This window comes from Chiloscyllium punctatum, chromosome 11 (genome assembly GCF_047496795.1).
Source record: "Chiloscyllium punctatum isolate Juve2018m chromosome 11, sChiPun1.3, whole genome shotgun sequence".
In the NCBI taxonomy this organism is placed as follows: domain Eukaryota; kingdom Metazoa; phylum Chordata; class Chondrichthyes; order Orectolobiformes; family Hemiscylliidae; genus Chiloscyllium; species Chiloscyllium punctatum.
In genome coordinates, this window is record NC_092749.1 from 91451372 (window position 1) to 91478898 (window position 27527).

A 27527-nucleotide genomic window follows, 5' to 3' on the forward strand; every position below is an offset into this window, starting at 1 on the left:
CCTATGAAACTAGATTTGGCCTTAGGTGTGAACTGAATAGGATTGTACATTATAGGGTGACTAAGGAATCCATACGTCATGGTGTATTGAGGGGCCAATAAGCTAAGTTGGTTCGACAGATTAGGTTAATACCAGCATCATGAGGTTAGATTCCCATTCCAGATGAGATAGACTTGGAGTTTGTCTGCTTGAGTACCCACAGTTAAAAAAAAAACTCACAATACTGTGCTGTGGTTTGATAAATGGTTGCAAAGAATCTGCCTTTGGACCAAGGGATGAACTTTAATATGACACATCTGAAATAATACATGTGACTCCTCTTGAGTTCACGGAATCACTGCTCCAGTTTTGAAATGGCAGGTCAGCAGTGTTCCATGATATGAATAGAGATGGGGACAAGATTTGAGATTATGTGAGTAATATCTCCACTTATCAGCATAGAAATTGATGTTACTCAGATCCCGTTGCTGGACAGGATGGGAAGCGTGGTCCTTCAAGACATTGTAAATAAAACTGAACTTTGCAGAATTACAAGCAAACATTCTCAGTCCATCTGTGATGAGGGAAGCATTCACAAAATGGTTAGAGTTGGTTGAACAGCATTGAGTAATTCTGGATTAGTGGTGCTGGAAGAGCACAGCAGTTCAGGCAGCATCCAAGTAGCTAAGCTGTGCTCTCCCTGTACCACTAATCCAGAATCTAGTTTCCAGCATCTGCAGTCATTGTTTTTACAGCATTGAGTAATTGTCAAGATTATTGCAATGAATTGGAGAGGAGTTGTCAACCATAAAAGACAATCCCTTTTGGGTGAGTAAGGACTAGCAAGAGTATTACTGGTTTGCTAATATTCACCCTGCTGCACATCGGTGAAACAAATTTGATCTTTAGTTACCTCGCTGACAATTGTTGTTCGTGAACCATCAAAAGACCAACCGTTTTGACAAGTTACATATACAGAAGAGAGATACCATAACTTAAATCTGCAACTAGTTAATCCTCTTTCAGAAATTGATTAAAACAACGCTGGTAATTTACTTGGTTAATTTTGCCACTAACTTCTTCAGCAGAAGATGGAATCTAAAACTCTAAAGTTGAAAAGTTAAGCTAGTCAATGAAGATAAAGTTAAAAATCACACAACACCAGGTTATAGTCCAACGGATTTAATTGGAAGCATTACCTTTCGGAGCATCTGATGAAGGAGCAGCTCTCCAAAAGCTAGTGCTTCCAATTAAACCTGTTGGACTATAAAAGGGCTGATGCCCAAAACGTCAATTCTCCTGCTCCTTGGATGCTGCCTGACCTGCTGTGCTTTTCCAGCAACACATTTTCAGCTATAACCTGGTGTTGTGTGATTTTTAATTTTGTACACCCCAGTCCAACACCAACACCTCCAAATAATGAAGATAATGGTGTTGTCAGACATTGTGCAATTACTGGGGGTTGATTTAGCTCAGTTTGTTGAACAACTAGTTTGCAATACCAAGTGACACCAACAGTATCGGCTCAATTCTTGCACTAACCATGGCCACCATAAAGGTTCTCTTTCTTGACCCCTCCATTGCCTGAGATGTGGTGATTATCAGGTTAAACCACCACCAGTTGCCTCTCTCTAACAAGAGATCAGCCATAAGGCCTGGTCAGTCTATGACGACTTTGCCTTAAACAACTACAGTCTTTCCTCTTTTCATTCTTAGTCTGCAGCTTCGGTTGTTAAAGTCTTTCTTTATGTAAAATGGATAATCTCAGTTAGAAAACAGAAAGGGTGAAAGTTGCACCAGAGTTCTGTGGCTGGTCTCAGTGTAAGGTGGAAAGGAAACAACTTGGAGCTGTTGCTAATGTAATAACACAATCTCACAATCATTGGCTGGGGACAGCTGGAGGGTTTGCACCCTGCACATTTCCTTCCCCAACCTGAGATGATGTCAAAAGGACATGGAAACACCAGCTCTACAGCTCACAGAATGGAGACGTTATGAAGACTTACTGCAATTTCTGTAAATTATTCACAGTTACAAATGAGATTTTACGCATTACCACTCACCAGAAGGAAAGAATAAACGGTCTTTATTACCTTTACTTCCTGACGTCCTATCAATAATTGACCAGGGTGACAACAGGCATGAGAAGCATCAAGTATGTGGGCCTGTTGCCCTCAGAGCAGACCGTTTAAAGACACTTAATAGGATTTCTTTTTAATTTTGAGGGGTTTAGATAGAGTGAGTAGGGAGAAAGTATTGAATCACTAACCAGAGAACATACATTTAAAATCATTGGCAAAAGAGTATAAATTGAAAGTAGGAAAATATGTTTTTCACAGAGAAATATTAGCACCTAAAATGCACAATTTGAAAGGCAGGCGGAAACAGAGTCAATAAGGACTTTCACAACAAAATTACACAAATGCTTTGAGGACTAATTTTCAGGTTACAAGGATAGAACTGATGGGACAAACCTGTGTAACCATGATGGGCCAAATAGCCTTCTTCTGTGCTGTAACCTTCTGTAATTCTGTGAAACCTCCTGTTATACTTAGTGAAGTCAACCTTAAACAGGCTCACTTTCACAATCACCCAAAAGCGACTCGCAAGAGTATTACTGGTTTGCTAATATTCACCCTGCTGCACATCGGTGAAACAAATTTGATCTTTAGTTACCTCGCTGACAATTGTTGTTCGTGAACCATCAAAAGACCAACCATTTTGACAAGGTGTGCGAAGCAAATCTCCAGAATCATTGGTGATTAATGACACAGGATCTTCACAGCTGAGAAAAGTCGCATTCCAGTCTATCTCATAGCTTTCACAGCGACTGTGTGAGGGGCTGCCTGATCTCTCCAGAGGCAAGGTATAATTCTTCTCCTGTTCCGGAGACCATCCGCACCTTTGTCCCAGCACCAGTAAGCCAGGGGGACCCCTGCACCAGTGGTCTGGTGTCACTCCCAGAAAAATAAATGCAACAGTCAGGAACGAAAATGTTACCCCACTTAAAGACAAGAGCAGAATAATCCACCTCTGGTATCTTCCAAACTCTCCGATGTCCTTTAAAATATCATCATAGGTTAACATTTTTGCCAGCTATGTTGGACAATGTGTTGCACAAAGAGACAAAGATTTACTGCTGTCCGGCTTTGCGGGCTCACGTTCCTTCTATTGGACAGTCACGGTTCACTGATACACAGTGAAACTAGTACAGAGTTCACACAAACACCACAACTGAAAACTCTGCCAAACTGCTTCAACAAGGGTGACTATGCATAATAGCCCCCAAAATTCAGAAACACCTCTGAATACAGTCTGCCACACTAATGTGATTTAATGAAAACGTTATAGGGATATGAAAACTACGAGGGCAAATACTATGGACATACCTAGCCTATCCTTTATTGCCCTAAAGAAGACAATAGTGGGCCATCTTCTTCAAGCACTGCAGCTCCTAGGGTGGAAGTGTTCCGTCAGTGCTGTTTGGCAGCATGTTCCAGCATTTTGTCCCAACGACAGTGATTTCCCTTCAAACTGGACTGATATGTAACTTGATTAGAAACTTCTGTAGCCGTAGACCTGCTTCCTTCTTGCTTCGAGGACCTGAAACTCACAGCTTGGGAGATGCTATTATAGGAGCATTAGTGAATTGTCGCATTGTCGCCTGCAGATAATTCTCAATAAGTTATGATATACTTTTATGGTGGAGGGATTCATTGTTTAAGATGGCCGACACATTAAATTCAGTCTTTGGTCGGGGGATCCAAGATGGCAGCGATCTGAGTAGATCTGCCTTGCTGAGCTCTGCACCCCAGCCCAGCTGGGGTGATATTTTTACCCACCCACCTACCTTCCCTTGTTTCAGAGAAAATTCATGTTAAATGGTTGTGAAACTGTTTAAATCCAATTGCTATGGAGCCTCGATTGTCTGAGTGAGATAGGCAAGGCGTTCGGGTGGCCGGAAACAAGTGGTAGGTAATCCATGCGTGCCGGTTGTCTGAGTGTCTCTCAATTCCCCAGCAATTCACGTCATGGTGCCGGTTAGTCGATAGCTGATTGAGTGCCAGTTATCGAACGTCTCTTGATTATCCAACAGTGCACGCCAGAATGCCGTTTAACTGATAACTGAATGCTGGTTTGCCTGGTGCCGTTTTTGCAAGGCCTTGGGATCGTGTTTGGATGGTCCAGGATTCGGATGTTTGGTGTTCTACTGTAAATCCTCTTTGAGCAAGCGAAGACGACTAAAGGAAAGCATACAGCCAAGCCCCGACACACGGGACACTCACCCAAGGCATCGGGCGTGCCCACCACTGTGACCGTGGATGCAGCTGCAGCTCCCTCGGAAGCCGAGAAAGAGGTACCCGCCCAGCAGGACGTCGCTGACGAACACGTGACGATCTGAGGGGTGGTCAAGGAGTTGATGGAAGACCATTGTACTCAGCTGGAACTGATTTCAGTCATGCTACAAAAGCATGAGAAGGAGTTGGAAAGGCTCAGGAAATGAGTTGAATAGGTCAAGCAGCGGACCAGGGCATTGGAGACCGAGGTTGAGTCCTTGGTAGGTTGGATCCAGGCCCTTGACACCCAGGTCCGGGCCTTGACTGAACAGGTCGATGATCTGGAAAACTGAGGTAGGAGGAAGAATCCGTGGGTCGTTAGGCTGTCGGAGGGAGTGGCAGGTGGGCAGCTAGCAAGTTTTTATGATGACTGGCTGCCACAGTTTCTTGGCCGGGATGCTGAGGCAGACTGGGTCAAGGTTGACCGAGCTCACTGGATCGCGGTGCGCAGATCTGGTCTGGGTCAGCACCCCCGCCCCCGCCCCCGCCCAGCCCTGGTACAATTTCAAAGCTACAGGGACAAGTAGAGAGCCCTGGAATCATCTTGAAGGATGGGGAAAGATCCATAGACCCTGATTTATCAGGGAACTAAGGTCATGTTTTTCCAGGATTTTCTGTGGCAGTGAATCTGTAAAAGGGAATTGTTTGATGAGGTGAAGAGAAAATTAAGGGAGAAAGTGAGGACTGCGGATGCTGGAGATCAGAGCTGAAAATGTGTTGCTGGAAAAGCGCAGCAGGTCAGGCAGCATCCAAGGAGCAGGAGAATCGACGTTTCGGGCATGAACCCTGAAGAAGGGCTCATGACCGAAACGTCGATTCTCCTTCTTCCTGGATGCTGCGCTTTTCCAGCAACATATTTTCAGAAAATTAAGGGACCTTGGTATTCAACATTCAATGAGATATCCAGCAGTGCTTTGTATTACTCACAAGGAGATGGTGCAGTCAGTTGACTCCTTGGAAAAATTTCTTGGACACTTTAAAATAATTTGGATGGATTTATGGACATGGGTAATAATGTTTGATTTTCTTTTTCTCTTGCCATGTTTTTTGTAATGTTACCCTTTTCTTAAAGAAGCTGCTGTCGGTGTGTTTTTATTCTCTCCAATTAGGATTGGTGTTGGTATATACTGTAGTTGGAGGTGGGCAAAGTGTTCATTATTTTGTCTGTTTCCCTCTATTGCTTGGGTCTGGGATGTGACTCAAGCTGGACAGGCGAATGGGGATGTGTGTGGGAGGTGTAAGCACTCTCTATGAGTAGGGGGTAATTAGTTTAGTGTTTTGGTTTATTTGAATACGCCCAGCGTGCTGTAAGTCAAATTCTTCCTCTCGGCAGGTCAGAAGTGGTTGTAAAGGATTGTAGTTAGCAGTGTTCTTAAATGGTGCACCTGGAACATTAGAGGGATCCATTCACCAATTAAAAGGATAAAGGTGCTGTCGAGCCTCAAAAAGGAGAGGGTGGATATTGCAGGAGACTCACCTTAACAACAAGGAACACATCTTCACAGACGCTAGTAAACCTGTAGTTGAGTATATGGGTGGCACAGTGGCTCAGTGGTTAGCACTGCTGCCTCATAGCACCAGGGTCCCAGGTTCAATTCCAGCCTCGGGCGACTGTCTGTGTGGCGTTTGCACATTCTCCCTTTGTCTGCGTGGGTTTCCTCCGGGTGCTCCGGTTTCCTCCCACAGTCCAAAGATGTGCAGGCCAGGTGAACTGGCCATGCTAAAATGCTCATAGTGATAGGTGCCTTAGTCAGAGGGAAATGGGTCTGGGTGGCTTACTCTTCGGAGGGTCTGTGTGGACTGGTTAGGCTAAAGGGCCTGTTTCCACACTGTAGGGAATCTATTCGAATCATCTAATAAACACTTGAAGTTACAGCAGGACGGGTTTTATCGGGTGTTTTTCTCGTCCTTTAACACTAAGAGCAGGAGGTGGCCATACTCATATTCGGAAGAATCTTTCATTTAGTTTAATAGATTATGTTAGAGATGAACATGGCACATTTGTTATCCTTAAGGCACTAATAGATGGTGATGAATGTGGTATTTTGAATGTCTATTGTCCTCAGACCCGACCCCTTAAAACTTTGACTGATGCACGATCTAAGTTGATGGCCTTTGCATTGCTGCATATTATTATGGGGGGGGGCGGGGGGGAGTGAGACTTTAATTGCCTGTGGATCCTGTGCTGGATAGAATGCCTAAAAACCTCCCCAAACTCTTCTCTATGATTTTCATACATGCATGATTTCATAAACCTCTGACCCGAAAGCTAACCCTTAACCTAAACCTAACACTAACTCTAACCCTAACACTCGACCTAACTCTAAAGTTAACCCTAACCCTAAATCTAATGCTAAACCAAACCCCACCCCTAGCCCTAATCCTAACTCTAACATAAACTCTAACCATAACCCTAACCCTAACTCGAAATCTTACCCTAACCCTAAACCTAACTGTAAGCCTAACTCTAACCCTAACTTTAGCCCTAATCCTAACTCTAACACAAAGTCTAACCGTAACCCTAACGCTAACTCGAAATCTAACCCTAACCCTAAACCTAACTGTAAGCCTGACTCTAACCCTAACCCTGACCCTAGGCCTAACCCTAAACCTAAACCTAACCCGAACTCTAACCCTAACTCTAGTCCTAACCCTAACCATAATCCTAACTTTAAACCTAACCCTAAACCGAAACATAACCCTAACATTAAGACTAACCCTGCCTGTAACACTAGCCATAACCCAAACTCTAACCCCACCCCTAACCCTTTAATCCTAACTATAAACCTAACCATAACCCGAACTCTAACCCTTACCCTAACTCTAACCCTTACCCTCACTCTAACCCTAACCCTAATCCTAACCCTAACCCTAATTCTAACTCCAACCCTAATCTGATCCCTTACCTTAACCCTAAATCTAACACAAACTCCAACACTAAAACTAACCCTAACTTTAAACCTAATCCTAAACCTAACCTTAAATATAACCCTAGTGCTAACCGCATGCCTAACCCTAATCTTAACCCTATCCCTTACTCTAACCATAACCCGAAAACTAAACCTAAACCTAACTCTAATCCTAACCCTAATGCTAACTCTAACCCTATTTCTAACCCTAAACTGAACAGTAACCCTAACCCTAACTCTAACCAGATCCCTAAACATAATTGTAAAACCTACTCTAATCCTAACCCTAACCCTAACTCGAGATCTGCCTCTAACTCTAACCCTAACCTAACTCGAACCCTAAGTCTAACTGCAAACCTAACCCGAACTCTAAACATAACCCGAACTCTAACCATAACCCTAACTCTAACACTAACCCTAACTCTAATCCTAACCCTAACTCGAACCCTAACTCTAAACCTAACCCTAACTCTAACCCTAACTCTAACACTATCCTTAACCCTAGCCCTAACCCTACCTCTAACACAAACTCGAACCGTAACCCAAACTCTAGCCTTAATGCTAACTCTAACCCTAATTTAGGGTGTAGGTTTGCTCGCTGAGCTGTAGGTTTGATATCCAGACATTTCATTACCTGGCTAGGTAACATCATCAGTGGCGACCTCCAAGTGAAGCGAAGCTGTTGTCTCCTGATTTCTATTTATTGTTTGTCCTGGATGGGGTTCCTGGGGTTTGTGGTGATGTCATTTCCTGTTTATTTTCTGAGGGGTTGATAGATGGTATCTAGATCTATGTGTTTGTTTATGGCGTTGTGGTTGGAGTGCCAGGCCTCTAGGAATTCTCTCGCATGTCTTTGCTTAGCCTGTCCCAGGATAGATGTGTTGTCCCAGTCGAAATGGTTTTTTCCATCCGTGTGTAGGGCTACGAGGGAGAGGGTCGTGTCTTTTTGTAGCTAGCTGGTGTTTGTGTATCCTGGTGGCGAACTTTCTTCCTGTTTGTCCTACGTAGTGTTTGTGGCAGTCCTTGCATGGAATTTTGTAGATGACGTTGGTTTTGTCCATGAGTTGTACTGGGTCTTTTAAGTTTGTTAGTTTTTGTTTGAGGGTGTTGGTGGGTTTGTGTGCTACTAGGATTCCGAGGGGTCTTAGTAGTCTGGCTGTCATTCCTGAAACTTCTTTGATGTATGGTAAGGTGGTTAGGGTTTCTGGCTGTGTTTGGTCTGCTTGTCGTGGTTTGTTCTTGAGGAATCTGTGGACTGTATTTTGAGTATCCGTTCTTCTTGAATACGTTGTATAGGTGGTTCTCATCTGTTTTCCGAAGTTCGTCTGTGCTGCAGTGTGATGTGGCTCGTTGGAATAGTGTTCTGATACAGCTTTGTTTGTGTGTGTTGGGATGGTTGCTGGTGTAGTTAAGTATTTGGTCAGTATTTGTCGGTTTTCTGTATACGCAGGTTTGTAGTTCTCCGTTGTCCTTTCTTTCGACTGTGACGTCCTGGAATGCGAGTTTGTTGTCGGTTTCTTCCTCCTTGCTGAACTTTATGCCTGTGAGCGTGTTGTTGATGATGTTAAATGTCTCTTCTATCTTGTTTCGTTTTGTGATGACAGAGTTGTCATCTACGTAGTGGACCCAGATTTTTGGTTTGATGGTTGGTAGGGCTGTTTGTTCTAGTCTTTGTATTACTGCTTCTGCTATGAATCCTGATAGCGGAGATCCTATGGGTGTGCTGTTGGTTTGTTTGTAGACTATGTTATTGAAGGTGAAGTGGGTGGTGAGGCACAGGTCCACTAGCTTCATGATGTTTTCGTTGGTGATGTGATTGATGGTTTTAGATTAGATTACTTACAGTGTGGAAACAGGCCCTTCGGCCCAACAAGTCCACGCCGCCCCGCCAAAGCGCAACCCACCCATACCCCTACGTCTACCCCTTACCTACACTACGGACAATTTAGGATGGCCAATTACCTGACCTGCACATCTTTGGACTGTGGGAGGAAACCGGAGCACCTGGAGGAAACCCACGCAGACTCGGGGAGAACGTGCAAACTCCACACAGTTAGTCGCCTGAGGCGGGAATTGAACCCGGGTCTCTAATGCTGTGAGGCAGCAGTGCTAACACCTTAATGGTGGTTGGTGTGTGTGTGTGTGTGTGTGTGTGTGTGAGATGGTGTCTTCTAAAAGTGTGGTCAGTGTTTCCTTTGCCAGGTCGATGTTGATGGAGGTGAACAGTGTTGTTACGTCGAATGAGATCATTGCTTCGTCTTCCTCTATTTTGGTGTTTTTGATGATTTTTAGGAATTCCTGGGTGGAGTGGATGGAGTGCTGTGACTCTTCTCTGAGGTATTTCAGTCTTGCGTGTAGTTCTTTGGCCAGTCTGTAAGTTGGTGTTCCAGGTAGTGAGACTATGGGTCTGAGCAGGGCTCCTGGTTTATGGATTTTTGGTAGTCCATAGAACCGTGGGGTGTTGGTCCCGTCGGGTTTCGTTTTCTGGAATTCCATCCTGTTTAATTGTCTGGAATTGTGTAATTTCCTTAGGAGATATGTAATTTTGTTTCCTAGCTGTGGGGTCGGGTCTAGCGCCACCTTTTGGTAAGTGTTGGTGTCTGCGAGTAGTGCATTGGCTTTCTTGATGTAGTCCCTTCTGTTCAGGATGACAGTGAGCCGACCTTTGCCTGCAGGTAATATAACAATGTTTTTGTCTTTTTTGAGGTTTTCTAGGACTTTCTTTTCTTGTGTGTTCAGTTTGTTTCCTTCCCTCTTTCGGCTCAGAGTAGGTGCAACTGTCTGTCTGATCATTTGTTGTGTTTCTTCCGTGAGATTATTGTCCTTCAATGTGATTTCTAATGCCGCTAGGAAATCCTTCTCGTCAGCGTCTCGGTAATTGAAATTCAATCCTTTTACTAGTACCGCTTCTTCTGTGTCTGATAGGGTCCAGTCTGATAAGTTCTTTATCCATGCCCCTGTGCTAATGGTTTTGTCTTTTTTTGCGAGTTTGTCAAGTTTCTTCTTCATGTCCCGATTTTCCTTTTTCTGTGTTTGTCGTTGTTTGGTGTTTATGGCTCGTTCTACCGAGTCTGTCCATTCTTGATTTATTGCTTGTTTGAATAACGGTTGTTTGCGCACAATTTCCCGGTTGTATTTTCGGAGTCTGTGGTGGGCGTCATTGATTAGTTCTCGGAGCATTCTGCTGCCATCTTGTTCTGTTAAACTTCTGGCTTGAGGTGTTTTTATCGGCGGTTTATATTGGCAACATTTTGGCAGTACCTGTTTTCTTAAACATTCATGCAGGAAGTACAGTTGTTCGCGGGTGGAACTCTCTCGGATGGCATTCCTTTCCCAACTTTGGGCAAGTTGTAGCATGTGGCGCCCATAACCTTGCTCTAACCCTAATCGTAATCCTAACCCTAACTACAAATCTAACCCTAACCCTAACCCTAACCCTAACTCTAAAAATAACTTTAACACTAACCCTAACACTAACCCTAACTCTGACCCTAACCCCAACCCTAACTCTAACCCGAACACAAACCCTAACTCAAACACTAAGTCTAACACTAACGCTGACACTATACCTAAATCTAACCCCAACCCTATCACTATCCGTAAACAAACCCTAAAACTAACCCTAACCCTATCACTATCCCTAACTCTAACTATTACTCTAAACCTAACCTAATCCTCATCCTCACCCTAACTCTAATCCTAACCTAAACAATAAACCTAACTCTAACCCTAACTCTAACACTAACTCTAACCCTAACACTAACCCTAACTCCAACCCTAACCCTAACCCTAACCCTAACCCTAACTCTAATAGTCACCTGAACCCTAACCCTAATCCTAATCCTAACTCTAACCCCAACTCTAACTCTAGCCCTAACCCTAACTCTACCTCTAAACTTAACCCTATACCTAACACCAATCCTAAACCTAACCCTAAACCAAACCCTAAACCTAACTCTAACTCTAACACTATCCTTAACCCTAGCCCTAACTATAACTCTCACCCTAACACTCACTCTAATCCGAACTCTAAACTTAACCCTAACCCTAACCCTATCCCTAACACTAACCCTAAACCTATCCCTAAGCTGAAACCTAAACCAAATCCTAAACCTAACCCTAACTCTAAAACAATCCTTAACCCTAGCCCTAACTATAGCTCTCACCCTAAGACTCACTCTAACCCTAACTCTAACCCTAACTGTAAATCCAGCCACAACACTAACCCTAACTCAAACACCAAGTCTAACCCTACCCTAAACTAAACCTAATGCTAAACCTAACACTAAAACTAACCATAAACCAAACCCTAACACTAATCCTAACTCTATACCTAAATTTAACCCTAACCCTAACCCTATCACCTAACCCTAGCCCTAACTACTACTCTATACATAACCCTAACCTTACCTCTAACTCTAACACAAACTCGAACCGTAACCCCAACTCTAGCCTTAATGCTAACTCTAACCCTAATCGTGACTCTAACCCTAACTCTATCCCTATCCCTAACCTTAACGTTAAACGTAACTCTAGCCCTAACCCTAACCCTAACCCTAACTCTGACCCTAACCCTAACCCTAACTCTGACCCTAACCCAACCCTAACTCTAACCCAAATACAAACCCTAACTCAAACAATAAGTCTAACACTAACCCTAACTCTATACCTAAATCTAACCCAAACCCTAACCCTATCACTATCCCTAACCCTAACCCTAACCCTATCACTATCCCTAACCCTAACCCTAACTATTACTCTAAACTTAACCTAATCCTCACCCTCAGCCTAACTCTAATCATAACCCAAACAATAAACCTAACCCTAACTTAAACCCTAACATTAACCCGAACCCTAACTCTAACCCTAACCCTAAGTCTAAACCTAACTCTAACGCTAACACTAACCCAAAACCAAACCCTAACCCTAACTCTAACTCGAAACCGAATTCTAACCCTAACTCTAACCCTAAACATAATCCCTTAACGTAAACCTAATTCCTAACTATAAACCAAACTCTAATCCTCACCCGAAACTGAACACTAAACCTTATCCTAATCCTAGACCTATCCCTAATCCTAATTCTAACCCTAACCCTATCCCTAATTCTAACCCTAATGCTAAACCTAACCCTAATCCTAAACCTAAACCTAGCGCTAACCCTAAACTTAACCTAACCCTATCCTTAGCTCTAAACTCTAACCCTAACCCTATTACTAATCCTAACCCTATCACTAACCCTAACCCTAACTCAACCCTAACCCTAGCTCTAACCCAAACCCAATCGCTAACCCTAACCCTAAACCTAACGCTAACCCTAACCTAACCTTAAATCGAACCTTAAACCTAATTCTTTACCCTAACCCTAAATCTAACCATAAAGCTGACTCTAACCTTAACTCTAACCCTCACCCTTTTCCTAACTCTAACCCTAACCTTAACCCTATCCCTAACCCTATCCCTAACCCTAAACCTAACCCTAACCCTAACTCTAAACCAAACCCAAACCGTGACCCTAACTCTAAACCTAATTCTAAACCTAACCCTAACCTAACCCTAAATTGAACCTTAAACCTAATTCTTAACCCTAACACTAAACCTAACCATAAACCTAACTCTAACACTAACTCTAACCCTCACTCTTTTCCTAACCCTAACCCTAACCCAAAACTGAGCTCTAAACCTTACCTTGAGCCTATCCCTAACTCTAACGCTAAACCTAACCCTAAACCTAAACCAAACCATATCACTAATCCTAACCATAACCCTTACCCTAACCATAACAATAGCCCTAACTCTAACCCTAAAACCAACCCTAAACCTAACTCTAACCCTAACTCTAACCGTAGCCCTAACTCTAAGGCCAACCCTAATCCTAAATCTAACTCTAACTCTAAGCCTAACCCTAACCCTAACACTAACCCTAACCCTTACCCTAACTCTAGCGTTAACCCTAATGCTAACTCTAACCCTAATCCTAAACCTAACACTAAACCTAACCCTTACACAAACCCTAGTCCTAACTCTAACCTTAAACCTAACTCTAGAGTCAACCCTGATGCTACCTCTAACCCTAATCCCAAACCTAACTCTAATCCTAACCCTAACACTAACCCTAACCCAATCCTAACTCTAACCTTAAACCTAACCCTAACACTAACCTTAACTCTATACCGAAATCTAACCCAAACCCTTGCCCTAATCCTAACACAAACCCTAACCCTATCACTAACCCTAACCCTAACTATTACTCTAAACCTAACCTGAACCTTCACCCTAACCCTAACTCTAACTGTAACCCTAACTCTAGCCCTAACCCTACCACTAACCCGAACCCTATCCCAAACAACAACCCAAACTCTTACTCTAACCGTAACTCTAACACTAAAACTAACCTTAACCCTAACCTTTACCCTAACCCTAACCCTAACTCTAACCCAAACCCAAAACTAAACTGTAACCCTAAACGTAACTCTAATCCTAACCCTAATGCTAAATCTAACCCTAACCCTAACTCTAACACTAACTCTAACCTGAACCCTAACCTAATACTTACTCTAACTCTAAACCTAATCCCTAACCCAAACCCTAATCCCTAAACGTAAACCTAACTCTAAACCTAACTCTAACCCTCATCTTTTTCCTAACTCTAGCCCTAAGCCTAACCATAACTCTAAGCCTAAGCCTAACCTTAACACTTAACCCTAACCCTAAACTGAACTCAAAACCTTACCCTAACCCTAAACTTATCCTTAATTCTGACCCTAAATCTAACCCTAACTCTAACACTAACCCTATCATTAACTCTAACTCTAACCCTAACCTAACCCTAAATGTAACCCTAACCCTAATCCTAACCCTAACCCTAACCATCTAACCCCAACCCTAACCCAACCCTAACCCTAACTCTAACACTAACCCAAAACATAACCCTAATCTGAATCTTAACCCTATCCCAAACTCTAACTCTAACCCTAACCCTAACTCTAACACGAACCCTAACTCTCACCCTAACCCTAGTGCGAACTCTAACCTAACTCTAGCCATAACACGAAGCCAAACCCTAATCATAATCCTAATCCTAATCCTAATCCAAATCCTAACCCTAACCCTAACCCTAACCCTAACCCGAACCCTAACTCTAACCCTAACCCTAACCACTTCCCAAAACCTAACTCTAACCATAACCCTAACCCTAACCCTAACTCTAACCTTATCTCTATCCCCTACCCTAAAGCTAACCCAAACCCTAACTCTAACCCGAACCCTAACCCTAACTCTAACCTTAACCCGAAACCTAACCCTAATCCAAATTCTATACCTATCCCTAACACTGACCGTAACTCTAACCGTACCCCTAACTCTAACAGTAACTCTAACCCTAACCCTAACCCTATCCCTAACTCTAACTCTAACTCTAACACTAACCCGAACGTGAACCCTAATTCTCATCCAAACCCCAACGCTAATTTTAACCTTAACTCTAACCCTAAGTCTAGCACTAACCTGAAGCCAAACCCTAACTCTAACCCTTACTCTAACAGTAACTCTAACCCTAACCCTGACCCTAACCCTATCCCTAACTCTGACTCTAACCTTAACACGAACCCTAACTCTCATCCAAACCCTAATGCTAATGCTAACCCTAACTCTAACCCTAATCCTGACCCTAACTCTAACCCTAACTCTATCCTTAACTCTAACCCTAACTCTAACTCTATCTCGAACCCTAACCCTAACTATAACACTAGCCCTAACACCTAGTCAGACTAACCCTAGTCTGAACCCTAAACCTAACCCTAACTCTAACTCTAACTTGAACCCAAACCCTAACGCTAACTATAACACTAACCCTAACCCTGGTCTGACCCTAACCCTAACTACAGCTCTAACCCTCAATCTAGCCCTAACCCTAACCCTAACCCTAACTATAACTCTAACCCAAACTCTAACCCTAACACTAACCCTAACTCCAACCTTAATCCTAACAATAACCCTTACCTTAACCTTAACACTTACTCTAATCCTAATTCTAACCCTAACCCTAACCATAACCCTAACTCTAATCCTATTTCTAACTCTAATCTAACCCTAATTCTAATCTAACACTAACCCTAACACTAACTCTAACTCTAACCCAAACCCAACTCTAACCCGAACCCTAACTCTAACCCTAACTCTAACCCTAACTCTAACCCAAAAACAACTCTAACTCTAAACCTAATCCTAACCGTAACCCTAACTCTAACCCTAACCCAACTCTAACCCTAACTCTAACCCAAACTCTAACCCATGTTAGGCAAGGCTGTGGGTGTGAACACCTTTGTCCCTTCTCCATTTTTTTTGTCAGTGCTTCAAGAGTTGGTGAATTCTTGGCTCATGCACAAAATGTAGCGCGCACATCTCCCAAGACCTTTTCTTTGTATCTCAACGATGTCAACATTAACCCCTTAGAGCTCCCTGCTTCAAAACTAGAAAGGGTGAACATTTATAGCCTGGATCCCGGATGGATATAATACCTCACTCAGTCCAACGACAGCCTGTGTATGACCTCAGGGTTCTCTCAGTTGAAGGGCCAGTCCAAAGGAGCCTTATTGGGAAATTAACAGGATTTATAAGAAGGTGGATTGAGAAGACTCTGATATTATCGAACAATTTTTTTATCCATAAAACCTCCGGTTATGCAAAGATCAGCCACTGAGATCCATTCTTATGTAATGTAAATCCACTCATCAGAAATCCACAAATATCCCAACCACACAGTGCACAGAACAAGGACATCCTTATCTCCACCAGACTTTAAGGACCAGACGTAGCAAGTTACTAAAACATGAGTCAGGGTAGTGAAGAAGTCATATGACATGTTTGCCTTTATTGATTAGTGCATTGAGTCTAGGAGTTAGGAGGGCATGTTATGGCTGTGCAGGAGATTGATTTGGCCACGTTTGGAATACTGCATTCAATTTTGGTCTCCCTGCTGCAGGAACGATGTTGTGAAACTTGAAAGGGTTAGGAAGAAGTTTACAAAGGATGTTACCGGGGTTGGAGTTTTGAACGATAGGGAGAGACTGAATAGATTGGGACTATTTTCCATGGAGCTTCGGAGGTTAAGGAGTTACCTTATAGGGGTTTATAAGTCATGAGGGGCATGGATAGGGCAAGTAGCCAAGGTCTTTTTCCCAGGGTAGGATAGTCCCAAACTAGAGGACATAGGTTTAAGGTGAGAGGGGAAAGATTTAAAAGGGACATAAGGAGCAGCTTTTTCATAAACAGAGTGTGTGGAATGAGCTACCAGAGGAAGTGGTGGAGGCTAGTACAAGTACAACGCCTAGAAGGCATCTGGATGGGTATATGAAGAGGAAAGGTTTAGAGGGATATGTCCAAATGCTGGCAAATGGGACTAGATTAATTTAGTATATCTAGTCGGCATGGATGAGTTGGAACAAAGGGTCTGTTTCTGTGCTGTATATCTCTATAACTTTATGAGGATTCTGTATACAGTGAGCAGAATCATATATTTTAATCTCCAATGTTTATAATTACAAAAAACTGAGTGTTTTTTTCTAATAGGACATGTTGATGCATGCCTTGAACATTGTGCACACAGTATTCCATATTATTGACAGTTAAATAATGTAAGTACTAATTTTGAACATATTAATCTAATTCAGGAAGTTATGTTCTTCTCTGAAGCAGGTCACTTATTGTTATTTGTTTCTGCTGGAGGATGTGCCGTAACCAGCTCATAGGTTGTCTTTGGGGCTGCTTTCTTCTCTCTGGAGATGACAAAGAAACATTTTCACAGAATCATCGAGCTGTTACAGTACAAAAGGAGGCTATTTATCCCATTGTGTCTGCATAGGTTCTCTGAAGGTTTGGCTTACTGCCAATCGCCTGCTATTCCGTCACAACACTACACATTGTTTCTTTTCCAATAGTCATCAAATGCCTCTTCAATGCCTTAATTGAACCTGTCCCCAAAACAATTTCAGGGTAATGTATTCTCGACTTTAAATAATTACACATTTTAATGACGGTACTTCTTTATCCATACTTTAAATCGTGGACTGAAATGAGAAAAGGACTGTTTTAAAACCATAGATTGCTGCAAGTTTTAAAAGCAAGTAATCTGACTCCGATTGCAAGCATCATTTCCGCAGCTATTGGTCCAACCACTAATTGAAGTCCAGTTTGTCGATGACTGAAGCTAAATGGTTTTGTGCAAGTGGAACCTTGACTGGCCGTGAGAAGATGATTGGTCTGTGGCCAAGTGACCAGCTATTCATGACAAAAACTTTCTGCCCACCAACAATTATGCAGTTGGGGCCAGGAGGAAGGTAGAGAAGAGTATCAATTATCTGGAAAACTCAATTACCTCAATTATTAGTGTCTGTGTCTGTGTATGTGTGTGTGTTTTGTGTGCATGTGTGTGTGAGGGGGGGAGGTAAGGGGATTAGCAATTTAATTAATAGAGTCACATTCTGACTGTTCATCATTATTTACCTGTAGCTACAGTCTAATTACTTGGAACAAATAGCAATTTCTGTTAAATACAGAAAGCCTAGTCAGTGCTTTTTGTCAGTTTGAGACTGAAAGGCAGATAAATAGGGGAATCCTTGTGCACTTGCAAAAAATCGTTACTTTTTGTGGCAGGTCTGGGAATACAGGATCTGAAGGTGCTACCCCAGTGAGTTATGACACTCTTGTGAAGAAGTGCTTTGTTTCATTCTCACGTTTGGTTCTTTTGGAAGAAATTTGTGCTCTCTGGTTCTCCATTCTCTTACAAGCAGGAGATTTCTCCCTGACTCATCCTTGCAACCATTCTATCCACCTTATCTGCACTCTCTGCCAATGTGTTCACATCCTTCCATAAGTGTGGAGCCCAGAACTGTACACAATACTCCAGCTGAGATTTAACCAATGTCCTAAATAAGTTCAGCAGAACTCTCGCTGTTGTATTTTAAGTTCCTGGTAATGAAGCCTAGAATACAGTGAGCTTTACCAACCACTGTCTCTACTTGTTATCAAACTTTGCAGTGCTGTTTAGTCAATAAAGATTCCAGCAATGACAGCTCTGCTCCAAAACCAGCCTCACACACAGTTCCCAGTTTACATACCGTCCAATGGTTTCTGCCTCTTCAATGGTCTCTGGTAAGGTAATCCCCATGGTTTCAGGTAGAAACAAGACTAGTATACCAGCAATCAAAGAAATCACTCCTGCAAATCAATGGGCATAATGTTTTTAAATATCAGCAGCGTTTGTTCAGTTTGCTCATGCAAAAAAAACAGGTTGTTATTTTGAAATGCATTGGCTGCAACTTGTCACTCTTATGGTGGCTCAATGGTTAGCACTTCTGCCTCACAGCACCAAAGACCCAGTTTCAAGTCCACCCTGGGGCTACTGTCTGTGTCGGCATTCTCCCCGTGTCTGCGTGGGTTTCTTTCAGGTGCTTTGTTTTCCTCCCACAATCCAAAGATGTGCGGGCTAAGTGGATTGGCCATTTAAATTGCCCATAGTGTATAGGGATGTGTAAGTTAGGTGGATTCACCGTGGGATATGCAGGGTTACAAAGTAAGGTAGGGGGTGTGACCCTGAGTTTGATTCCACCCTCGGGTGACAGTCTGTGTGGAGTTTACACATTCTCCCCTTATCTGCCTGGGTTTCCTCCATGTGCTCTACTTTCCTCCCACAGTCCAAAAGTGTGCAGGTTTGGTAGATTGGCCATGCTAAGTTTCCCATATTGTCCAGGGGTGTACAGGCTAGGTGGATTAGCTATGGGAAATGCAGTATTACAGGGATGGGATGGGAGGTGTGAGTTTGGGTGAAATGCTCCTTGGAGGGTCAATGTGGATTCAATGGGCCAAATGATCTGCTTCCACACGATAGGAATTCTATGATTCATCCGCACCAATCTGTCTGCTGCAGATGCATCTGCCCATGACAGTTGGTGTGACCATTACACTGTCCTTGTGGAGACAAAGACTGGTCTTCACTTTGACGATACCCATGATGTTGAGTGGTACAATCACTGCGCTCAATGGGTCAGACTTTGAATGGATCTAGCAACTCAAGACAGGGCATTCATGAGGTTCTACAGGTCTTCAACAGCAACATAACTGTACTCCAGCACAATCTCCAACCTCAAGGCCTGGCATATCCCCCACTCAACCATCATCATCAACCCTGGCTTAATGGAGAATGCAGGAGGGCATGCCAGGAGCAGCATCAGGCATACCTAAAAATGAGGTGTCAACCTGGTGAAGCTACCAAACAGGATTAATTGCATGGCAAGTTGCAAGTGATAGACAGACCTAAATATCCCATAATCAATGGATCAGATCTAAGCTCCGCAGACCTTCCACATCCAATTATGGATGGTAGTGGCTGATTAAACAACTCACTGGAGGAGGAGGCTTCACAAATATCCCCACTGTCAATGATGGGAGAAGCTAGCGCATCAGTGCAAAACATTCGCGGCAGTCTTCAGTCAGAAATGTCAAGTGGATGATCCATCTCAGCCTCCATCAGTGGTTCCCAGCATCACAGGTACTAGCCTTCAGAAAATTTGATTCTCTCCACATGATGTCAAGAAACATGAGGTGGCACGGTGACCCAGTGGTTAGCACTGCTGTCTCACAGCGCCAGGGACCCGGGTTCGATTCCAGCCTCAGGCAACTGTCTGGAGTTTGCACATTCTTCCTGTGTCTGCATGGATGTCCTCCAGGTGCTCCAGTTTCCTCCCACAGTCCAAAGATGTGCAGGTTAGGTGGATTGGCCATGCTAAATTGCCCATAGTGTTAGGTGCATAGTCAGAGGGAAATGGGTCTGGGTGGGTTACTCTTTGGAGAGTTGATGTGGACTTGTTGGGTCGAAGGGCCTGTTTCCACACTGAAGGGAATCTAATCTAAACAGTTAGTGATACTGGATACTGCAAAGGCAATGGGCCCTGACAATATTCCAGCAATAGTACTGAAGACATGTGCTCCAGAACTTGCTGGTCCCTTAGCCAAACTCTTCCAGTACAGTTACAACACTGGCATTTACCCAACAATGTGGAAAATTGCACAGGTATGCCCTACAGGTGAAAAACAGGACAAATCCAACCCAGACAATCACAGCCCAACCAGACTACTCTTGATCATCAATAAAGTGATGGAAGGTGTCACAGTGCTATCAAACAGCACCTACTCAGCAACAACCTGCTCAATGATGCCCAGTTTGGGGTCTGCCAGGGTCACTCAGCTCCTGACCTCATTGCAGCCTTGGTTCAAACCTGGACAAAAGAGCTGAATTCCAGAGGTGAGGTGAGAGTGACAGCCTTTGATATCAAAGCTGCACTTGACTCAGTGTGACATCTAGCTACCCAGGTGAAACTAAAGTAAATGGGAATTAGGGCAAATTCTTCACAGATTGGAGTCATATCTGGCACATGATCTGGAAGATGGTCATGTTTGTTGGAGGTCAGTCATCTCACTCCAGGACATCTCCACAGGAGCTACTCAGGGAGGTGTCCTGGATCCAATAATCATCAGCTGCTTCATCAATGACCTTCCTTCCATCATAAGGTCAGAGGTGGGGATGGTCACAGATAACTGTCCAATGTGCAGCACCATTTGTAACTCCTCAGATACTGAAGTAGCCCCTGTTCACATGCAGCAGCATTTGGTTTGAATTGGTAAATGGCAAGTGTGCACACAGGTGCTAGGCAATGACTGTCTCTAAAAAAAGACAATCTAGCTGTCTCCTTTGCCTTTCAATGGCATTACCATTGCTGAATCCTTCCAGATCAACATCCTCGAATTACCATTGACCAGAAACTCAACTGGACTAGCCAAATGAAATCTGTGGCTACAAGAGTAGGTCAGAGGCTAGGAATCTTGTACTGAGCTCCCGAGAACCATACCCACCATCTATAAGGCACAACTCCAGAGTGTGATGTAATACTCCCCACTTGCCTGGATGAGTGCAGCTTCAATAATATTCAGGAAGCTTGACGCCATCCAGGATAAAGCAGAATGCTTGATTGGCATCACATTCACTCCCTCCACCACTGATGCTCAGTATCAGTATTGTGTGCCGTCTGCATGATGCCCTGCAAAAATTTATCAAGGCTCTTCAAAAGCACCTTCCAAACCCATGACCACTTCCATCTAGAAGGAACAAGGGCAGCTAATACATGGGAACACCACCTTCTGTAAGTCCCCCGTCCAAGCAACTCATCATCTAGACTTAGAATTATTCCGCTGAGTCAAAATGCTGGAACTCCCTCTCCAACAGTAAAAGTTCAAGAAGGCAGCTCAACACCATTCTCTCAGGAGCAACTAGGGATCCACAATAAATGTTGGCCCAGCCAGTGACATCAATATCCTATGAAAATATGAAAAAGGCTCTCCATCTCTCCCACAAACCACCTGTCCTCCACCAGGCCTGAAAATTTCTCTTTGAGCATTGAATTCTCTGCATTGCCTTTACCCCACCTCCCATGGACTGGATTAAACTTCAGGTGGTAGAAGCCTTTAAGATTGCAGATGTTTTTCTGAATAAGAAATAAAGTTCTGAACCTGTCCAAACAGACTGACAGGCTGGGCGGACGTTTTCGAAATGCAGGCTTGTGAAACAGCAGCAGTCTGCATTAAGAAACACGAAGAAACTCTGAAAATATTAACCTGTACAGAACAAAATAATAGATAGATCAGAACGTTGGGAAGCTTTGCTCCTAGGATCTGTCACTTAGCTAAGCTGGTAACAGAGTGAGCTAGTTTCCAATGGTAATTCACTGACCGCTTTCCTGTGGATGGTCAGAAGGTGACCAAGCCTGTCTAACTGAGATCTCTAATCCAATACCGAGTGTGGCCCTGCTGTAACTGAGCCAGAGACGTCCCAGCAGCAATGTTCTGGTTCACTGAGTAGAATACTATTTCAATTCCAATCGCTGACACACAAGCCCTGAGGGCAGATCAGTCAGTGACCAGAAGCTTAATGTCAGGGATCTGGATTTTGAAGAAAGTTTGAGGAAACGTGATTCATGGAATCATAGAATCCTGACAAAGAGGCCATTTGGTCCATCAAGTCTGCGCTGACCTTCTGAAGAGCATCTCATCCCCATAGCCCTGCACAAGGTTTTTAACCATGACTAACCCGCCAAACCTGCACATCCCTGGATGGGACAGGACAATTTTTAGCATGGCCAATCCACTTAACCTGCAAATGTTTGGACTTTGAGAGGAAGCCAGAGTACCTGGAGGAAACCCACTCAGACACAGGGAGAATATGCAAACTCCACACATAGAGTCATAGAGATGTACAGCATGGAAACAGACCCTTCAGTCCAACCTGTCCATGCCGACCAGATATCCCAACCCAATCTAGTCCCATCTGCCAGCACCCGGCCCATATCCCTCCAAACCCTTCCTATTCATATACCCATCCAAATGTCTCTTAAATGTTGCAATTGTACCAGCCTCCACCACTTCCTTTTGAGCATTGCAAAGAAACATGGGAAAGGTGAATATATAGAGCTCGCATAAGAGACGGCAGGAAAGGAAAAGAAAAATCTGGACTAATTCTTTAAGTTAATTCTCAAAGATTGGAGTTTCAAATTAGTAACAGATGATTGGAAGCCTATTATGGCTGAACCTTCCTTTGCACTGAATAAAATGGGCTGAGGGTAGAGTAGAAACTCAAAAGCTCTGCATCATTAGAGAACAATTGAAGGCTGTAATAGTGTTGGTAGCAGGTGGGCTGCCATTAAGTGTATTTCATTTCAGAGTTAAGAGGAGTTGTTGGATTTACTTGTAGTTTTCTTGTGGCCTTGTTACTCTAAGCAAAGACAGCAACCATTGTATCCAACGGTGCTGCACAAGGGGGTGCTTTGCTCCACTGAATGCAAAGGGTTAATTCACTACAAAACAGTTGAACTCACCAAAAACCACAAGGGGCATTTCAATCCAGAACGCTGCCAACCTGTACAGTAGGAATGGTGCTATGATTCCCCCAAAATCACATAGTACTGAGCACACTGAAACCGCAAAGTTCCTGTTGAAGAAAATCAAAATTTCACACCCAGATAAACCCATCATTTAATTTAAATAACTCTCATTTCTAAATCAGAAGCTATGCACCTTTATAACAGATTTTCTGTGGAAACAATACCTAGTTTAGATAATATTATTACATAAAATTAGATAATCTATTTTTGGGTGTGTCCGTGTCAATGGCGGCTGAGAGTTAAAAGAGTTGAATCAGGTCTTAAACAACGCTTCTAATTTAGAAAGACAATTTAAAGAAAAATGTCTCCTATGTATATTCTCAGTTTAAAAAGTACATACACTAAATAGGATTTCTTGCACTTGACTGACATTTTGACAAAATTATTTATACGGAGTGCTGCAGAGGTGTTTATATTTAATCTTGATTGGAAGTCTTAAATTTTGAAAGATTGTAGGATAAAGAATTTACTTGAAGCTTTATGAACTTATCTAGAATGGCTTATTTTATTTGTTTTTTTTTAAACAACGCTTTCTAGAAATCACATGCATGGCAATGCTTTGGACTCTGCTGGGGCTGTTTTGAAAAGTGGCTGGGGTTGGAGAGGTTCACATTGTAATCTGCCTTTGTTGGAGGAAAGCCTGCTAAGACCAAGCTGAGTTGGAGGAAAGCTTTCAGAGAACAAGTTGGCCAGCTGACTGCTCCCTGTAATGGAAATAACATCCTCTCCAATAGTTCAGGGTGAAACCTGTTGGCTCTTTTGAAAGAGTGTTTGAAAGAATATCTTAAAATTGTATCATCTGATCACATTGTGTCCATTAGACTGTGGAGATGATTATGCATGGTTTATGATTTGACTAATGTGCGACAACATCAGAGAAACAACTCCAGAACATCCTGCAATTTATATTTTTGGCTTCTGGAATAACCCCTTGGCAAAACTGTTCTTACTTCAGAAAGCCAATCTCTGCAGTAAAATCTGTTTTCTTTTCCTAAGAATGTGTGTGTGTGTGTGTTTACGTGTGTGTGTTTACGTGTGTGTGTGTGTGTGTGTGTGTGTGTGTGGGTTTGTGTGTGTTGTAGACATTTCGAGGGATAATCATTTATGCTTCTATATTACTGACTATGTATGTTAGAAAAGTGCTGCTCCATAATTGAATAAGTTTTACTTGGATAATTAACACAAAAATTATGTAACTTCTACAACAATCATTTGTAATACTTATATTTCAAGTATCGGTTAAAAGAATGAGATACATTTGAAAGTCTATCCAAACAAACTGATCAGAACCGCTCGATGTCAATGGTCACTGAATGGTTAAAAGTTAGCTGTCGCAGTGTGTAACAAATTCCCAACTGTACCTACCTTAAAAATGTTGGATATAATTCGGTATTTACAAAACAGACCATTAACATGGCCACCGTAATCCCTAGTTTGCCCAAAGATGAGATTACTGCTTTCAGCCAGAATTGATCTGAATTAGAAAGAAGTTAAATGTACAATTGTAAAAGAAACTCCAGATGCTCAGACAAAGATGAAAGGCTTTATTCTCTCATGCTTTTGAATACCACAGGAAACCGAACTATTTTAATGATTGTTGGGCAGCTCCTTAATTCTTATTCTTTTGAAAAAAATCATTGGGAAAATGTTTCATGTGAGGTGCAAAAAATTAATAAATGTTTATATTTGTTCACTTCTGAATATTAATTTTTAATCTCTCATTACGAAAAGTGAATGAATATTTTTCATCTGTCTACAGCTTTCTCAGATCTCAAAAAATTCCCCGAATATTTCACCACATACCTGAAAGCACAGTGACTCTTATGGGAAGAAGTTAGGAGGATGTTGGTGGTATGGTGAGGAGTAGAAAAATCCAAAGATTGAGTCTTGTAAACCTGTAGCAGGCCTGTTCATTTCCAGGGTTTTTACTGTTTGGAACGAATTGTTGTAATTTTTCTAACCATGTATACCTTGTGAATGCAGAGTTGCTTGTGCATGTGTGATGTATCAGCATTCATACTTGCATCATCTTACCAAAACTGTGCCAATTCAGAGCACTGTCTTGTTCACTAAAAACACAAAGCATGCCCAATCATTAGTTGTTCTTTTAGGAATGCTTAACATTTTCATGACTGACTCCTCTGTCCTACCTTTTATTTTAAGTCAGATATGTCTTGACAGAAAAAGTATACAGTAGAATTTCTGAAAGTGTTAAGCATTTGTGGAATGCTATATAGATTATGCCGTGGTAACCTGACACCCTGTGGTCTAGCACCCGCTGCACTCCCCTTTTCTGTTGAAGTGGCTCTGCATTGATCTTTATTCATATGAAATCATTGCTAAATTTTGTCCAGTTTGAATGTGCTAAATCCTGCTTTCGGAAAATCATTTGTCCATTTGGCATGAATTTCATACAAGTCAAGGTGAAGGCTTTACTTTTAAGTTAAGTACGCATTAGATACACATGACACCTCGCAGTGCAGCAAATGCCCACTCCCAAGATTACCGGATTAAGATAGTCCACTCTGGATAATTTGGAACTCTTGCATCTTTTTACCCATCACCCTTGTATCGGCAATGGGTGCAATCTGATATTGCCTAACTGACAGTTAATAACACCTCCCGACCCCCACAGCATATAAAATGCCATGATAGAATGATGAACCATATTTTGGTTACTTTAGGTGCACATGCACATCAGATTGGAGACCACAGGATCTGGATTAATATATAAGATTGCGAGATAAAATTTACCATCAGGAATGAAGGCAGTTATTAGGCAGGATGCACCTGCCAGAAAATTGCCCCCTGCAAAGGGAAGGCGACGTCCAACTCTGTCAATAACAAGGATAATGATGATTGCAGCTGGCAGTTCCACAGCTCCTGAGATGACAAAATTGATGTAAATGTTTCCTCCTATAACCCCCAAACGCATGACAAGCCCGAGGTACACCACAGCACTTGAAAACCTGAAATGAAGAATTGGAGTTGACTTATTACCACGGGATTTACTGCCAACATTTGTAAAGGCATCTGCTTTGGGTGACTAATTACTTTTGCTAAACTCATGATGTCCCCACATTTAAATTTGCTACAGCAGTTAGCTGTTTAACACAATAATAAGTAATGCATTAAATTAACTCAATTGTAAATAATTATATGTTGAACTTCAGTATGCTTTCCTCTTTCTGCAAGTTATCTTGTGTAGTTGGTAAAATCACAAAAGGTATGTCCTTTTAAGAGTTTGAGACATTTTGACTCACAAAGCAAGACTTTCATTTTCACTCTGCTGGTGAGGTCAGATATTTGTCGGCAACACACCACTGCCATCTTTTGCAATGGAGAATAAATCAGTGTGTACAAAATAGATATCTTTAATCTACTCTGGGTTAGAGATAGGAGCACTACCACTCTGCCACAAAAGCTCCACTGTGCATGGTATATGCTTTGCCTAGGTACACCCTGAAATGACATTGGGATCTTAATGTCATAGGATCCCAAAGTAAATGGCTAAATTAACTGTGCACTTGGATCACACCCAAATGGTGATACCACAAAGAGTATGGAGATGAAGCAGTCAAGTTTTTCCATTCAAATTTCAAATTTTGCCTTTCTCCTTCTCGTGGGATTCATCAAAATCTTTTCCAATGACACCCAGATACGTGCGCAAACATGAGATATCATACATAAGAATTTTACATGATCTTACCAGTTGAACATCAGAATGAGAGTATGCTTCCTTATCTGTGGTGTTTTTACCAAGTCTATAGCTGAGGGCCTCTTCAATGCTTCAACACAATCTTCAATTTGAACTGTCTGACAAAATAGAAGTCACAAAATGATAAAGTATTCTGAATAGTCACTTACAAACAAAGTATGTATGAAGGAAGGTTTGAATAGAAACATCCAGTCTGGCCTGTCAGTAATAATTGCCATCTCCTTGAGACAGCTATTGTACATTAGATATTATACTCACTTACTTCACCACATTTGAGAATTAGCCATATCAGTTTTCAATAGTTTACTCAAAAGCCAGCTGTTTGGGATCATGTGGTGCTGTATTCTAGACATTGAACCAGGGATCTATTTCTTGCCCACACTTGCTCTGTGGCCAGTGTATTTCTGAAGAAAAGTCACTAGAATCAAAACGTCAACTCTGCTTTCTCTCCACAGATACTGCCAGAACTGTTGCGTCTCTCTAGCAATTTCTGCTTTTTCGTTTTGAGTTTTGATTATTTCTTTCCTCATCTAAAAGCTATTTTGATCATAATTAAATGCATTCTCTGTCAGAGCAGTGGTCTGGACAGTTCAGC

At 42.4% G+C, this 27527-nt stretch overlaps 2 protein-coding genes across 2 annotated transcripts in view; both read right to left on the bottom strand.

Annotated features, from left to right (window-relative positions):
* The window catches only part of LOC140483191 (solute carrier family 22 member 3-like), a 44404-nt gene extending 41318 nt beyond the window's left edge, over positions 1-3086 (bottom strand). The window contains exon 1 of the mRNA XM_072581244.1: positions 2656-3086. Coding sequence (XP_072437345.1) covers positions 2656-3066 — 411 coding nt within the window. The 5' untranslated portion in view covers positions 3067-3086. The remainder of the gene's footprint in view (positions 1-2655) is intronic.
* Positions 3087-16077: 12991 nt separating this feature from the next.
* LOC140483192 (solute carrier family 22 member 2-like) overlaps positions 16078-27527 on the bottom strand; it is a 31029-nt gene continuing 19579 nt past the window's right edge. Inside the window, exons 6-11 of the mRNA XM_072581245.1 lie at positions 26924-27030; positions 25969-26183; positions 24580-24688; positions 23149-23261; positions 18343-18442; positions 16078-17001 (exon numbers count right to left, since the gene is read on the bottom strand). Of these exons, the coding sequence (XP_072437346.1) occupies positions 16923-17001; positions 18343-18442; positions 23149-23261; positions 24580-24688; positions 25969-26183; positions 26924-27030 (723 nt within the window). The 3' untranslated portion in view covers positions 16078-16922. The remainder of the gene's footprint in view (positions 17002-18342; positions 18443-23148; positions 23262-24579; positions 24689-25968; positions 26184-26923; positions 27031-27527) is intronic.